We start from the raw sequence: 13,828 nt of genomic DNA, 5'->3' as shown, positions 1-13,828 counted from the left end.
TTTAACCAAGCTTCCTCCAGTGTTTAAGCAAAGGTCAACCGTATCTCTATAACAATACATGTGTTCCTGTCATGAAATTAATTGTAATCAAAGTAACAGTAGTGTGTGCAGTGCACCCTTCACTGACTGGTTATAATACATGCTCCGGTCTTGATCTAAAGAATTAAGCATGACTACTCCACACACACACACTTTTGCTATCTGTTTTAATGGTATGTTCTGTTTCCATCTGTGCAGGAGAGATCTTTGAGCTGAAAGCTGAGCTGAACAGCGATAAGAAGGAGAAGAAGAAGGAGGCTGTGAAGAAGGTCATTGCCTCCATGACCGTTGGGAAGGATGTCAGGTGAGTCGTGTTAGACCCGCGCTCTGGTGTCACCTCTGAACATGTGACAATGCGATGGATAGTCATGGCCCATACTGACTCTGCTCCCTCCATAGGGAACCTATATTTCACGAGTGGCTGCTGTCATACCTTCATAATTCTATATGTAATTATCTGGCACCCCTCCCCCAGTGCCCTGTTTCCAGACGTGGTGAACTGCATGCAGACTGACAACCTGGAGCTGAAGAAGCTGGTCTACCTGTACCTGATGAACTATGCCAAGAGCCAGCCTGACATGGCCATCATGGCTGTCAACACCTTCGTCAAGGTAAAGCACAACACCAGGGCAGGTCAGACAGACGGCACTGACCTATACAAAATATTGTCTCACTGACAAGTGAGAGAACTGGGGTAGCTACATCTCAATACTCTTCAGTGTGTAAAACTAACATAGAGAGACTCTCCTCCACTTTCAGGACTGTGAGGACGCTAACCCCCTGATCCGGGCCCTGGCTGTGCGTACTATGGGCTGCATCCGCGTGGACAAGATCACTGAGTACCTGTGTGAGCCTCTGAGGAAGTGTTTGAAGGACGAGGACCCCTACGTGAGGAAGACTGCAGCCGTGTGCGTGGCCAAGCTCCATGACATAAACGCCCAGCTGGTGGAGGACCAGGGCTTCCTGGATACCCTCAAGGACCTCATCTCTGACTCCAACCCCATGGTGAGGCTCCCACGGCAGGCTGACCAGACTGCTAGACTACTGGCTCTTGGGCTGTAGTACTACTTTTCATGAATGGGAGGTTTATCCCAGTATAGGAAAAAGGGCACTTGCGGTATCAGATTTGTATCGCTGTTTGGAAATGAATTCCTTCCGTCATCTCATTGCTACCTACTAGGTTATGTGTTCTTGCAGTCTAACTTACCCTCTCCTTCTGTCAGGTGGTAGCGAATGCAGTGGCAGCCCTGTCTGAGATTGCAGAGTCCCACCCCAACAGCAACCTGCTGGACCTGAATCCCCAGTCCATCAACAAGCTGCTGACGGCCCTCAACGAGTGCACAGAGTGGGGTCAGATCTTCATCCTGGACTGCCTGGCCAACTACACCCCCCGTGACGACCGCGAGTCCCAGAGGTCAGAAAGCACAGGATGCCACCTCATTCATCACATTCATTCATTGTCTATGACACACTTATTCTCCCTGTCAGTTTCCACATCATCTGCTGTATATGAAGTGTAATGTATATCAATTTCCCCATAATCTGTACTTGTCCCTTGTATCACTTCTGCCCTTTTCTCCCTCCCTCCCGCTGTAGTATCTGTGAGCGGGTGACCCCCCGTCTGTCCCATGCCAACTCTGCGGTGGTGCTGTCGGCGGTCAAGGTGCTGATGAAGTTCATGGAGATGCTTCCTAAGGACCTGGACTACTATAGCACCCTGCTGAAGAAGCTGGCCCCGCCCCTGGTCACCCTGCTGTCTGCAGAGCCTGAGCTGCAGTACGTGGCCCTGAGGAACATCAACCTCATCGTACAGAAACGGTAGGAAGGCCTGGATAGGGATTAGGGTGCCATTTGGGACTCTACCCGTGCTTCCTCAGCACATTCAAAGTATTTAATGTGTTGGCTGTATTCTACTAACTAACCGACTGTACCGGTTTCTCTGTGCAGCCCAGAGATCCTGAAGCATGAGATGAAGGTGTTCTTTGTGAAGTACAACGACCCCATCTATGTCAAGCTGGAGAAACTGGACATCATGATCCGCCTGGCGTCTCAAGCCAACATCGCCCAGGTGACCCACACACACCACAATCTCATTACAGTTAGAACATTTACTTCCAATGGAAGCCATGATGTTTGATTGTAAGTAACATTTGGTAGGTAACATGGACAAGCAGTAATGTGTGATTCCTAGACAACATAAAAGCCAGTATCAATGACCTCATGCTGGGGGTTTCATAGGTGCTGGCAGAGCTGAAGGAGTATGCCACTGAGGTGGATGTGGACTTTGTGCGGAAGGCAGTCCGAGCCATCGGCCGCTGTGCCATCAAAGTGGAGGTGAGAGTGAGGAGATGATGGAACACTGTCATGATATACTGTACACGGGTCATACATTGTAGTATAATGTTTCAAGTCAAGTACAAGAAACTGTCAAGCTAACTAGTGTTTTTACTGCTAGCCTTATGACTGTGTGCCATGTGTTTACTGCAGCATGTGTAGTATAAATGTCTATGAAAGGTTGGAGCTTTTTCATGCATCTAATAACAAAAGCCTGAATAATGCCAATTGTTACTGTAGTGTCTCCCTTGACTGCTCTGTGTTTGGTTGACAGTCTCTTCTGTCTCTGTCTGTCAGCAATCAGCGGAGCGCTGTGTGAGCACCCTGCTGGACCTAATCCAGACCAAGGTCAACTATGTGGTGCAGGAGGCCATCGTGGTCATCAAGGACATTTTCCGCAAGTACCCCAACAAGTAGGTCACCTGTTGATGGCCCCATGTCAGGTCTAGGCCTGGTTATAACACAGTGGCATAGGGCTCTGGTCAAAAGTAGCGCACTACAGTGCATTCGGAAAGTATTCAGACTTTTTCCACATTTTGTTACGTTACAGCATTATTCTAAAATACCCCATAATGACAAAGCAAAAACAGGTAGTAGAACGTTTTGCAAATGTATTTAAAAAAATAAACTGTCAAATTTACAGAAGTACTCAGACCCTTTACTCAGTACTTTGTTGAAGCACCTTTGGCAGTGATTACAGCCTTGAGTCTTCTTGGGTATGACAATACAGGCTTGGCACACCTGTATTTGGGGAGTTTCTCCCCTTCTCTGCAGATCCTCTCAAGTTCTATCAGGTTGGATGGGGAGTGTTGCTGCACAGCTATTTTCAGGTCTGTCCAGAGATGTTAGATCGGGTTCAAGTCTGGGCCCTGACTGGGCCACTCAAGGACATGCCGAGACATGGCTTGGCTGTCGCTTAGGGTCGTTGTCCTGTTGGAAGGTGAACCTGCGCCCCAGTCTCATCAAGGATCTCTCTGTACTTTGCTCTATTCATCTTTCCCTCGATCCTGACTAGTCTCCCAGTCCCTGCCGCTGAAAAACATCCCCACAGCATGATGCTGCCACCACCATGCTTCACTGTAGGGATGGTGCCAGGTTTCTTCCAGACGCGACGCTTGGCATTCAGGCCATATAGTTCAATCTTGGTTTCATCAGGACTCTAGGTAGAGTCTTGGTGGTTCCAGACGTCTTTAATTTAAGAATGATGGAGGCCACTGTGGGACCTGCAATGCTGCAGAAGTTTCTTGGTACCCTTCCCCAGATCTGTGTTTCAACACAATCCTTTCTCCGAGCTCTACAGACAATTCATTCGACCTCGTGGCTTTGTTTTTGCCTGACATGTACAGTACTGTCAACTGTGGGACCTTATAGACAGGTTCGTGCCTTTCCAAATGATTTCCAATCAATTGAATTTACCACATGTGGACTCGAAAGTGGAGGACATATTAACTTCATCATTACTTGTATGTGTGAGAGGTATTGACATGTTGAATGCACCAAGCTGTTTGTTTGAACTACTGGCACACAGCTCAAACACCCATAAACACCCCACAAGACATGCCACCAGAGGTCTCTTCACAGTTCCCAAGTCCAGAACCGACTACATACTATAGAGCCATGACTACATGGAACTCTATTCCACATCAAGTAACATCAAGTTAAAAAGGTGATAATACACCTTATGGAACAGCGGCGACTGAAAAGCAACACAAACATGCAGTGACAAGAAAGTATGTAAACCTTTTGGAATTACATGGATTTCTGCATAAATTGGGCATCAAATTTGATCTGATCATCTAAGTCACAACAGACAGTGTGCTTAAACTAATAACACACAAATTATTGTATTTTTCTTGTCTATATTGAATACATCATTTAAACATTAACAGTGTAGGTTGGAAAAAGTATGTGAACCCCTAGGCTAATGATTTCTCCAAAAGCTAATTGGAGTCAGGAGTCAGCTAACCTGGAGTCCAATCACTGAGACGAGATTGGAGATGGTTAGAGCTGCCCTGCCCTATTAAAATGTTTTTTATTTTTTATTTTATTTTTTAGTTTGCTATTCACAAAACATTGCCCGACGTGAACCATGCCTTGAACAAAATACATCTCAGAAGACCCAAGATTAAGAATTGTTGACTTGCATAGAGCTGGAAATGGTTACACAATTATCTCTAAAAGCCTTGATGTTCATCGGTCCACGGTAAGACAAATTGTTTATAAATGGAAAGTTCAGCACTGTTGCTACTTTCCCTAGAAGTGGCCGTCCTGCAAAGATGACTGCAAGAGCACAGCGCAGAATGCTCAATGAGGTGAATAAGAATCCTAAGGTGTCAGCTAAAGACTAAAGAACATGTTAACATCTCAGTTGACGAGTCTACGATATGTAAAACACTAAACAAGAATGGTGTTCATGGGAGGACACCACGGAAGAAAGAAGCCACTGCTGTCCAAAAAAAACATTGCTGCGTGTCTGAAGTTTGCAAAGTGCACCTGGATGTTCCACAGCGCTATTGGACAAATATTCTGTGGACAGATTAAACTGAATTTGAGTTGTTTGAAAGGAACACACAACACTGTGTGGAGGAAAAAAAGGCACAGTACACCAACATCAAAACCTCATCCCAACTGTGAAGTATGGTGGAGGGAGCATCATGGTTTGGGGATGCCTTAGGGCCTGGACAGCTTGCTATCATCAACGGAAAAATGAATTCCTAAGTTTATCAAGCCATTTTTCAGGAGAATGGTAGGCTATCTGTCCGCCAATTGAAGCTCAACAGAAGTTGGGTGACGCAACAGGACAACGACCCAAAACACAGAAGTAAATCAACAACAGAAGAAAATACGCCTTCTGGAGTTGCCCAGTCAGAGTCCTGACCTCATCCCGATTGAGATGCTGTGGCATGGCCTCGAGCAGTTCACACCAGACATCCCAAGAATATTGCTGAACTGAAACCGGTTTGAAGAGGAATGGTCCAAAAATCCTCCTGACCGTGGTGAAGGTCTGATCCGCAACTACAGAAAACATTTGGTTGAGGTTATTGCTGCCAAAGGAGGGTCAACCAGTTATTAAATCCAAGGGTTCACATACTTTTCCCACCCTGCACTGTGAATGTTTACAGTGTTCAATAAAGACAAGAAAATGTATAATTGTTTGTGTTATTAGTCTTAAGCAGACTGTTTGTCTATTGTTGTGATCTAGATGAAGATCAGATAAAATTTGGTGACCAATTTATGCAGAAATCCAGGTAATTCAAAGGGTTCACATACTTTTTCTTGCCACTGTAGGGACAGACACATGCATACAAACACACACACACACACACACACATACAGTGGGGCAAAAAAGTATTTAGTCAGCCACCAATTGTGCAAGTTCTCCCACTTAAAAAGATGAGAGGCCTCTCATTTTCATCATAGGTACACTCCATCTATGACAGACAAAATTAGGAAAGAAAATCCAGAAAATCACATTGTAGGATTTTTTTTAATGAATTTATTTACAAATTATGGTGGAAAATAAGTATTTGGTCACCTACAAACAAGTAAGATTTCTGGCTCTCACAGACCTGTAACTTCTTCTTTAAGAGGCTTCTCTGTCCTCCACTCGTTACCTGTATTAATGGCACCTGTTTGAACTTGTTATCAGTATAAAAGACACCTGTCCACAACCTCAAACAGTCACACTTCAAACTCCACTATGGCCAAGACCAAAGAGCTGTCAAAGTACACCAGAAAAAACATTTGAGACCTGCACCAGGCTGGGAAGACTGAATCTGCAATAGGTAAGCAGCTTGGTTTGAATAAATCAACTGTGGGAGCAATTATTAGGAAATGGAAGACAGACAAGACCACTGATACTCTCCCTCGATCTGGGGCTCCACGCAAGATCTCACCCCGTGGGGTCAAAATGATCACAAGAACGGTGAGCAAAAATCCCAGAACCACACGGGGGGACCTAGTGAATGACCTGCAGAGAGCTGGGATCAAAGTAACAAAGCCTACCATCAGTAACACACTACGCCGCCAGGGACTCAAATCCTGGAGTGCCAGACATGTCCCCCTGCTTAAGCCAGTACATGTCCAGGCCCGTCTGAAGTTTGCTAGAGAGCATTTGGATGATCCAGAAGAAGATTGGGAGAATGTCATATGGTCAGATGAAACCAAAATAGAACTTTTTTGATAAAAAATCAACTCGTCGTGTTTGGAGGACAAAGAATGCTGAGTTGCATCCAAAGAACACCATACCTACTGTGAAGCATGGGGGTGGAAACCTCATGCTTTGGGGCTGTTTTTCTGCAAAGGGACCAGGACGACTGATCCGTGTAAAGGAAAGAAGGAATGGGGCCATGTATCGGGAGATACATCAGCAAGGGCATTGAAGCAAGGGCATTGAAGATGAAACGTGGCTGGGTCTTTCAGCATGACAATGATCCCAAACACACCGCACGGGCAACGAAGGAGTGGCTTCGTAAGAAGCATTTCAAGGTCCTGGAGTGGCCTAGCCAGTCTCCAGATCTCAACCCCATAGAAAATCTTTGGAGGGAGTTGAAAGTCCGTGTTGCCCAGCAACAGCCCCAAAACATCACTGCTCTAGAGGAGATCTGCATGGAGGAATGGGCCAAAATACCAGCAACAGTGTGTGAAAACCTTGTGAGGACTTACAGAAAACGTTTGACCTCTGTCATTGCCAATAAAGGGCATATAACAAAGTATTGAGAAACTTTTATTGACCAAATACTTATTTTCCACCATAATTTGCAAATAAATCCATTAAAAATCCTACAATGTGATTTTGTGGAATTGTTTTTTCTCATTTTGTCTGTCATAGTTGATTGAAGTGTACTTATGATAAATTACAGGCCTCATCTTTTTAAGTGCGGGAACTTGCACAATTGGTGGCTGACTAAATACTTTTTTGCCCCACTGTACACATTTTGTGTTGTAGAGTAGGGGCCTGAGGGCACAAACTTAATGTATTCTAATGTTTTTAAATTGCATAGCTACCTTTTAATTTTTCTGGACCCCAGGAAGAGTATCTGCTGTCTTGGTAGCAGCTAATGGATCCTTAATAAATACAAATAAAGTTGTAGAAACATCTCAAGGATGATCAATGGAAACGGGATGCACCTGAGTTCAATTTCAAGTCTCATATCAAAGGGTCTGAATAGTTATGTAAAGTTATTATTTAAAAAAAAAAAAAAAAAATTTGCAAACATTTCTAAACCTGTTTTTGTTATTATGGTGTATTGTGTGTAGACTGAGGATTTTTTAAAATCCATTTTAGAATGAGGCTGTAACGTAACAAAATGTGGGATGAACATGTGGCGCAATCCTAGTAATCCAGTTTAGTGTTTTTGTTTTCCTATAAATGTATTTTCAAATGGTTTAGAAGTGAATGACTGATGGAAGAGGCACTGCATATATCACAATTTTAATGAATCGGTGAATGAGTCTACTCAGGAAGCCAGTATAGTTCTAAATAGGCTTGTTATTTTTCTGTGGGTGAGGTGTTTACTGGTAAACCATTCCATCCATCAAAATGGATTGTCTGTCAAATTCTCATAGCCGTATCCGTAGTGATCAATGCAACCAGGGATATAGTGCTGTAGTAAACCAACCATGGATGATTGTGATGGAGATTGATATTCAATTTGTCATAGAGGCTGTATTGCACATCAGCAGAGCTTGCTATGCTTGTTAAAATGGCCTATGCTCTCCCGTTGTCACTTAGTATGCTCTGTGTTAATGCAAGCAAATGCATTCGAACTTGCACAAATTCACACACACACCCTGGAGCCCTGTCTGTTCCAGCTCACTGCCCCCAGATCACATTTTATTGTCTGGAAGAGGCAGGGAGAAAGCTCATTACCATGACAGAGGGTTTTCTGCTTGTCTTTCATCGTGAAAGGTATGAAGATAAGCTTTTGAGGGAGTGAACGCTCCTCTAACCTCTCCCCCACACATGCAGGGTGTCAGTCCTTGAGAATGGCGTAGCACTGAAACCCTTCCCCAGATAACTCTCAAGCAGTCCCAGTCAGAAAAGAGGACAGGCTGAGGCAGCCACAGCTTGACTCCGGCTCTATCTAGGCCCAGGAGACTGGATCCATATGCTGCACAGACCGACAGAAACGTATACCCTCAGGCAGCCCAGTCCACGTTGCCCTGTGCTTAAGTTACTGTACTGCTGTTTCCTGACCATGGTCTCACAGCCATGAGTCACTCAGTGAACCTTTGTCTCAATTAGCTGGTGAAATGGATGATTTCATTCTATTTGGTCTTCCTTTGCTTCCTTTGCTAGTGAATCATTTAAATTTCTGAAGACGTTGCGTTCCCCCCCCTCTTTTAGTTTTTGTCAGCAAAATGTAATTCAGAAAATAACACAGTTCATCCAGCATAAAGTATGGTAATTGTGGGCCCACAAAATATTTGTGTGATGTGCGGTCATGTAAATATTCAGAGGCACACAATACAAATGTGCTAGAATTTAGTGAAGTGAAAGTTCAGAAGCTGTGAAATTTCTGTTAGTCTTCGCAACAGCGCGAACAGATTGTTGCCTTTTAAAAAAAAAAAAATACTGGCCCAATGCTCTTAAGCGCTAGGCTACCTGCTGCCTCCTTGCCCTCGCATTACTGCTCCAGCACATCCTGTTGTAAATGCTATGTTGGCATTTAACCAATTTCCCATTTGGGACTAATGAAGTACTTCAACTATTTGTAGTTCCCTTTGAAAATGTTTTTCTGTCTGTTAGTTCCTGACCGTGGTATCTGTTCCCAGGTATGAGAGTGTGATCGCCACGCTGTGTGAGAACCTGGACTCTCTGGATGAGCCGGAGGCGCGGGCGGCCATGATCTGGATCGTAGGCGAGTACGCGGAGAGGATTGACAACGCTGATGAGCTGCTGGAGAGCTTCCTGGAGGGCTTCCACGACGAGAGCACCCAGGTCTGACTCTCACATGGCTTTTGTCCCAAATGGAACCCTATTCCATGTATGGGCCCTAGTCAAACGTAGTGCACTACATGGGGAATAGGGTGAAATTTGGGACACAAGACAAGATTCCGTTTACCTCTCACTGTCTAAACAGGGATTCAATGTAACCATTCTGTGTACACTGGAAGAGATTGGGGGGGGCTGCATTTAGCAGCCTATACGCAGCGAGAGTAGTCCTATACTTGACTGGCCACTCTGTTCTTTCATATGATAACTGTTTTGGCTCTCGAGAGACAGCAGCAGGTATGTGCAAATGCTGACTGGCTGTTTATGGAACGCTGAAAGGCACTGCTTGTGAAAGAGCATTGATTTGATTTACTTTAGGAATTCAACCTGTTTGTGATGAAGATAAAAAATAAAACTGAATAATTCTGGAGAGACACTTAAATGCCTATTTTTTTTTGTTTCCTTAAAACGTCAGAGTCCAGGTGATGTAAAAAAACAACACTTCAATTGGAGCACTTCAGTAACAATTGAAATATGGAGCAGTTGGTATTCATTTACATATTTTCCTCAGTGGCTCTGTGTATACAGAGTAGTCTTCAGTCCAGGGTAGTCTTTGTTAGGTGTGCAAATGTTTTGTCCATAAGGCTTTTCTGTACTGTAAGGATGTAGCTGTGAGCTGAGTTGATGTGAATAGTACGAGTGAGTTTAACCTGGTCTCGTCTACTCTTGGTTCCCAGGTGCAGCTGCAGCTGCTGACAGCCATAGTGAAGCTGTTCCTCAAGAAACCCACTGAGACCCAGGAGCTGGTGCAGCAGGTGCTCAGCCTGGCCACACAGGTGAGTGCCCCGGGACACATACATACACAGTGAGCAGCTCGGATCTGATTAACAAGTCTCACAACAGCATCCTTATGCCAGGGCCTTCAGGCCATGTCAGATGTCACTCCAACCGCCCAATAGAAGAACAGAAACCAGCATGTTATGATTGTCTTGTCTTAGAATTGCTCAAATTAAGTTGGAGAGGTGGGACGTGTATTGTCCAATCTTTCAACAACTAGGGTACCCTATTCCCAGAAAGCGTGGAACACCTCCAAGTGTTATCCTAAATAGACCAATAAGCCAAGCAACACAACAGGAAGAAGGGAAGGTCAAAAATAAGAAAGATTAAGAGTTTGATTGTATTTTGCTCAAAAGCATTGGGAACAACCCAGTTTAAAAGTGGACTGTAATCTAAATACTTGTAGCCTTTCATTGGTCTAGTTACTGTGGGATGTGCTTGACTAAACATGACAACGAGGGCACATGAGTTATTATATATGGGTGTTATTAGTTTGGGTGTTACTAGTTTCTGTTTTGCAGAGTGTTTTATGAGTAGTTAATCTCCCTCCACAGACTCCTCAGACTGTCTAACTTTGGAGTTTAGTTTCAACACTGCCAGGAAGCTACCAGGACCAGAAATATTTAATGTTTTAATTTAATTTTTAATATCTAGTTTTATGCCCTTGTTCCTCATGTCTTACTTCTAAGACTTTCTTATGCTGTTCCCTAGGAGTGTCTTATTGTTATTGACTGACTTAGACTGGGTAAATTATTCTAGCTCTACCCCTCAGGGAACCGAACCTAAACTGACCCTTAGATTATTTGCTTAGTATCTGACTTGACATGAGTGAGAAGAACAGACTGAGTAGCAGAGAGAAGAGTCTGAAGCAGCAGTTAGTATTTATTATGCACCACATCAGTCATCCTGTCCATCTGTTGTCTGCAGGACTCTGACAACCCGGACCTGCGAGACCGTGGCTACATCTACTGGCGCCTGCTCTCCACTGACCCTGTGGCTGCCAAGGAGGTGGTACTGGCTGAGAAGCCTCTGATCTCAGAGGAGACTGACCTGATTGAGCCCACCCTGCTGGAGGAGCTCATCTGCCACATCGGCACGCTGGCTTCCGTCTACCATAAACCCCCCAGCGCCTTCGTGGAGGGCAGCCGCGGTGTGATGCACAAGAGGCTCCCCGCCCGCACTGGGTCGTGAGTCTCATACACAAGGATCACTTAGGGCCCACTTGATGTGACCCAGAGCAGTCAGAAATATCTCATATGAGGCTGTGTTCCAAGCAGGCATCAAGTGCAGCCCACTGCACAGAGCAGATTAAGTTTATTGTCATTTAATTGCTATTTTCATTAGATTTAAGATGTGCCAGTGGTGTTCCTAAAATTACTTTAGGATCCATTTTAAGCAGGTTTGGTTTATTGAATAGAGTTCCAGATAATTTAGCTTGGCTTGGACTAGGCCTATATGTATTTTGGCACAAAAAAGTTAAAAAACTTCTTAAATGCCCCTTTTTATTGTGTGAATCTTAGTTCTAACTCCCTCTGTCCTTGTCTCTCCATCCCCCAGAGGAGAGAGTACGGAGAGCCCAGACGTGGGCACTGCTGCTGGGGGCTCTGCCCCTGAGGCTGCTCCCTCTATCATCCCCTCCCAGGGAGACCTTTTGGGGGACCTTCTCAACCTGGACATGGCACCCCCCACCACCAGTGGCCCCCCACCCCCCACCACCGGCATGCAGATGGGGGGAATGGACCTCCTGGGTGGAGGTCTGGACAGCCTGGTAGGTATTTCACATAGTGTAGACCCCTATGCTGCTACTCCTGGTCAACCAGTGAACCCTTTCTGGGTACTCCTGTTCTGCAAACAGTCATTGTAGCCAGAGGTTACGGTTATTATACCCCCCCTCTCTCTTTTTTCCCCCCAAATTCTTCTCTTTTCTTTTTTTGACTGAGTGTTTTCCTCTGTTTATTTGATGCCACACCTGCAGATGGGGGATGAGTCTGAACCGGTAACTACATGGAGGGAGAGGGCATAGCTCTATAGTCACACATCACATTTTATCATCATTAGTTAGATGTAGTAGCTCACTTTTATTTCTGTGTCTACAAGTATATACTATACGTATCATACTGTGTGCTGTATTCACCTCTTCAATATTCTTTCTCTGTGCTTCATGCATCCTGATTGTTACATGTCAATGAACACATCTGACAACCCTACATTATCCTGCCATCAGCCCCACGTTCCCCCACGGACGGACACTCCTCGCTCTCCGTCACCTCAGCCCCCGTCGCCAGTGTACACCCACACTGACTACACCTACACTGACTACAGTCACACTGACAGCCCTCCTGACCACAGCCCTACTGAGCACAGCCCCCCTGCAGAGGTTGGTTGAGGGGCATCAGTAGAGGCTGCTAAACAGTCTAGACTAGAGTCCCCCTCTGGTACCCTGTGCTTCACTGTGACCTGTGACCTCTCACTGTCTTTAGCAGCAGTGTCACGGTCTATTTCCTCTTGTCTCAACATGTTTCTTTCAGGGCTCTTAAACTCTTGTAGGTCCTGTTCTTCTTGTTTGTTGTTCCAAAAGTCCTTACTTACTCTAGCTAGCTATAATTTGATGATTTTTACATGCTACTCTAGACTTTTGCTCTGCTCTCTTCATGAAATGTTTGGGAGTAATATGTATTTCAATACTGAATTCTCTGTGAAACCATCTAACGGACCACTGTGCTGGCAAACAGTTGGCGTTTAGTTTCAGAGGGATGTCAGAATGAACATGAATACATGATGCTCGTTCTGCGCTCTTCAATCTCCCTCCTTTCATCCACAGTTCTAGAACACTGTTATATTGTCTCTCCTCACCCCCCCCCCCCCCCCCCCCCTTCAGTCTTCCTCTAGCATCTCCCTCTCAACCTGCTGGGAATAAGGTGTAACATTCTAGTCATGTAAAATCTGAACCTCTCTCTCTCTCTCTCTCTCCCCTCAGCTTGGAGGAGATATTGGTGGGAGTCCTGCGGTAAGTCTACTTGCCTGGTTGTTTAAACATATACATTTTGAAGGTTGATATTTCAGTGCAGTTTTTGGATGCTCATGTCTTACATGTTAAACATGATCTCTCATCCACAGATGGGGGCAGGTTTTGGGGCGGCTCCTGCTGTGATGCCAGCCTCACTCAATGCCCCAGTGGGGGTGGCCTAGGAGACCTGTTTGACCTGGGTGGGGTTGGCATGCCGATGGGAGCATATATTCCTCCCAAAATAGTAAGTCTCTCTGTACAGTATTAGTATGATAGTATATTATTGCAGTGTCAGATTAGTATGCAGAATATAATAAGTGTTTTGTATTTATATGATGGCCTTGTCCTCTGAAACAAGCAGTTAGAAGGATATAGCTGCTATATGATACTGCTGCAGTGCTGTAGAGGCGTTCTGATGGCGTCCTGTATCTTCAGGTGTGGCTCCCGGCCATGAAGGCTAAAGGTCTGGAGATTTCTGGGACCTTCGCTCGGCGTGCTGGAGTCATCCAGATGGAGCTGATCCTCACCAACAAGGCCATGAGCGTCATGACCGACTTTGCCATCCAGTTCAACAGGAACAGGTGAGAGGACCACACTGTGACTGATGTGAGCTCACATTCTGAATGACTGTCATTGAACCCATTCATCTCTTGTCTGAATGTGATTTCCTCTTG

General features: G+C 45.1%; 1 protein-coding gene across 1 annotated transcript in view; it reads left to right on the top strand.

Moving 5' to 3' along the window:
• LOC115140103 (AP-1 complex subunit beta-1-like) overlaps positions 1 to 13,828 on the top strand; it is a 43,734-nt gene that overhangs the window by 4,119 nt on the left and 25,787 nt on the right. The window contains 18 exon segments of the mRNA XM_065026670.1: positions 238 to 343; positions 515 to 650; positions 799 to 1,044; positions 1,263 to 1,453; positions 1,636 to 1,857; positions 1,987 to 2,107; positions 2,278 to 2,373; positions 2,671 to 2,786; positions 9,151 to 9,316; positions 10,048 to 10,146; positions 11,075 to 11,334; positions 11,705 to 11,915; positions 12,123 to 12,143; positions 12,372 to 12,524; positions 13,125 to 13,154; positions 13,265 to 13,319; positions 13,322 to 13,398; positions 13,590 to 13,735. Coding sequence (XP_064882742.1) covers positions 238 to 343; positions 515 to 650; positions 799 to 1,044; positions 1,263 to 1,453; positions 1,636 to 1,857; positions 1,987 to 2,107; positions 2,278 to 2,373; positions 2,671 to 2,786; positions 9,151 to 9,316; positions 10,048 to 10,146; positions 11,075 to 11,334; positions 11,705 to 11,915; positions 12,123 to 12,143; positions 12,372 to 12,524; positions 13,125 to 13,154; positions 13,265 to 13,319; positions 13,322 to 13,398; positions 13,590 to 13,735 — 2,452 coding nt within the window.

This window comes from Oncorhynchus nerka, linkage group LG13 (assembly GCF_034236695.1).
Source record: "Oncorhynchus nerka isolate Pitt River linkage group LG13, Oner_Uvic_2.0, whole genome shotgun sequence".
Taxonomy (NCBI): Eukaryota; Metazoa; Chordata; class Actinopteri; order Salmoniformes; family Salmonidae; genus Oncorhynchus; species Oncorhynchus nerka.
Note: the sequence above shows the minus strand (reverse complement) of the source record. Positions and strands in the feature narration are given on the sequence as shown.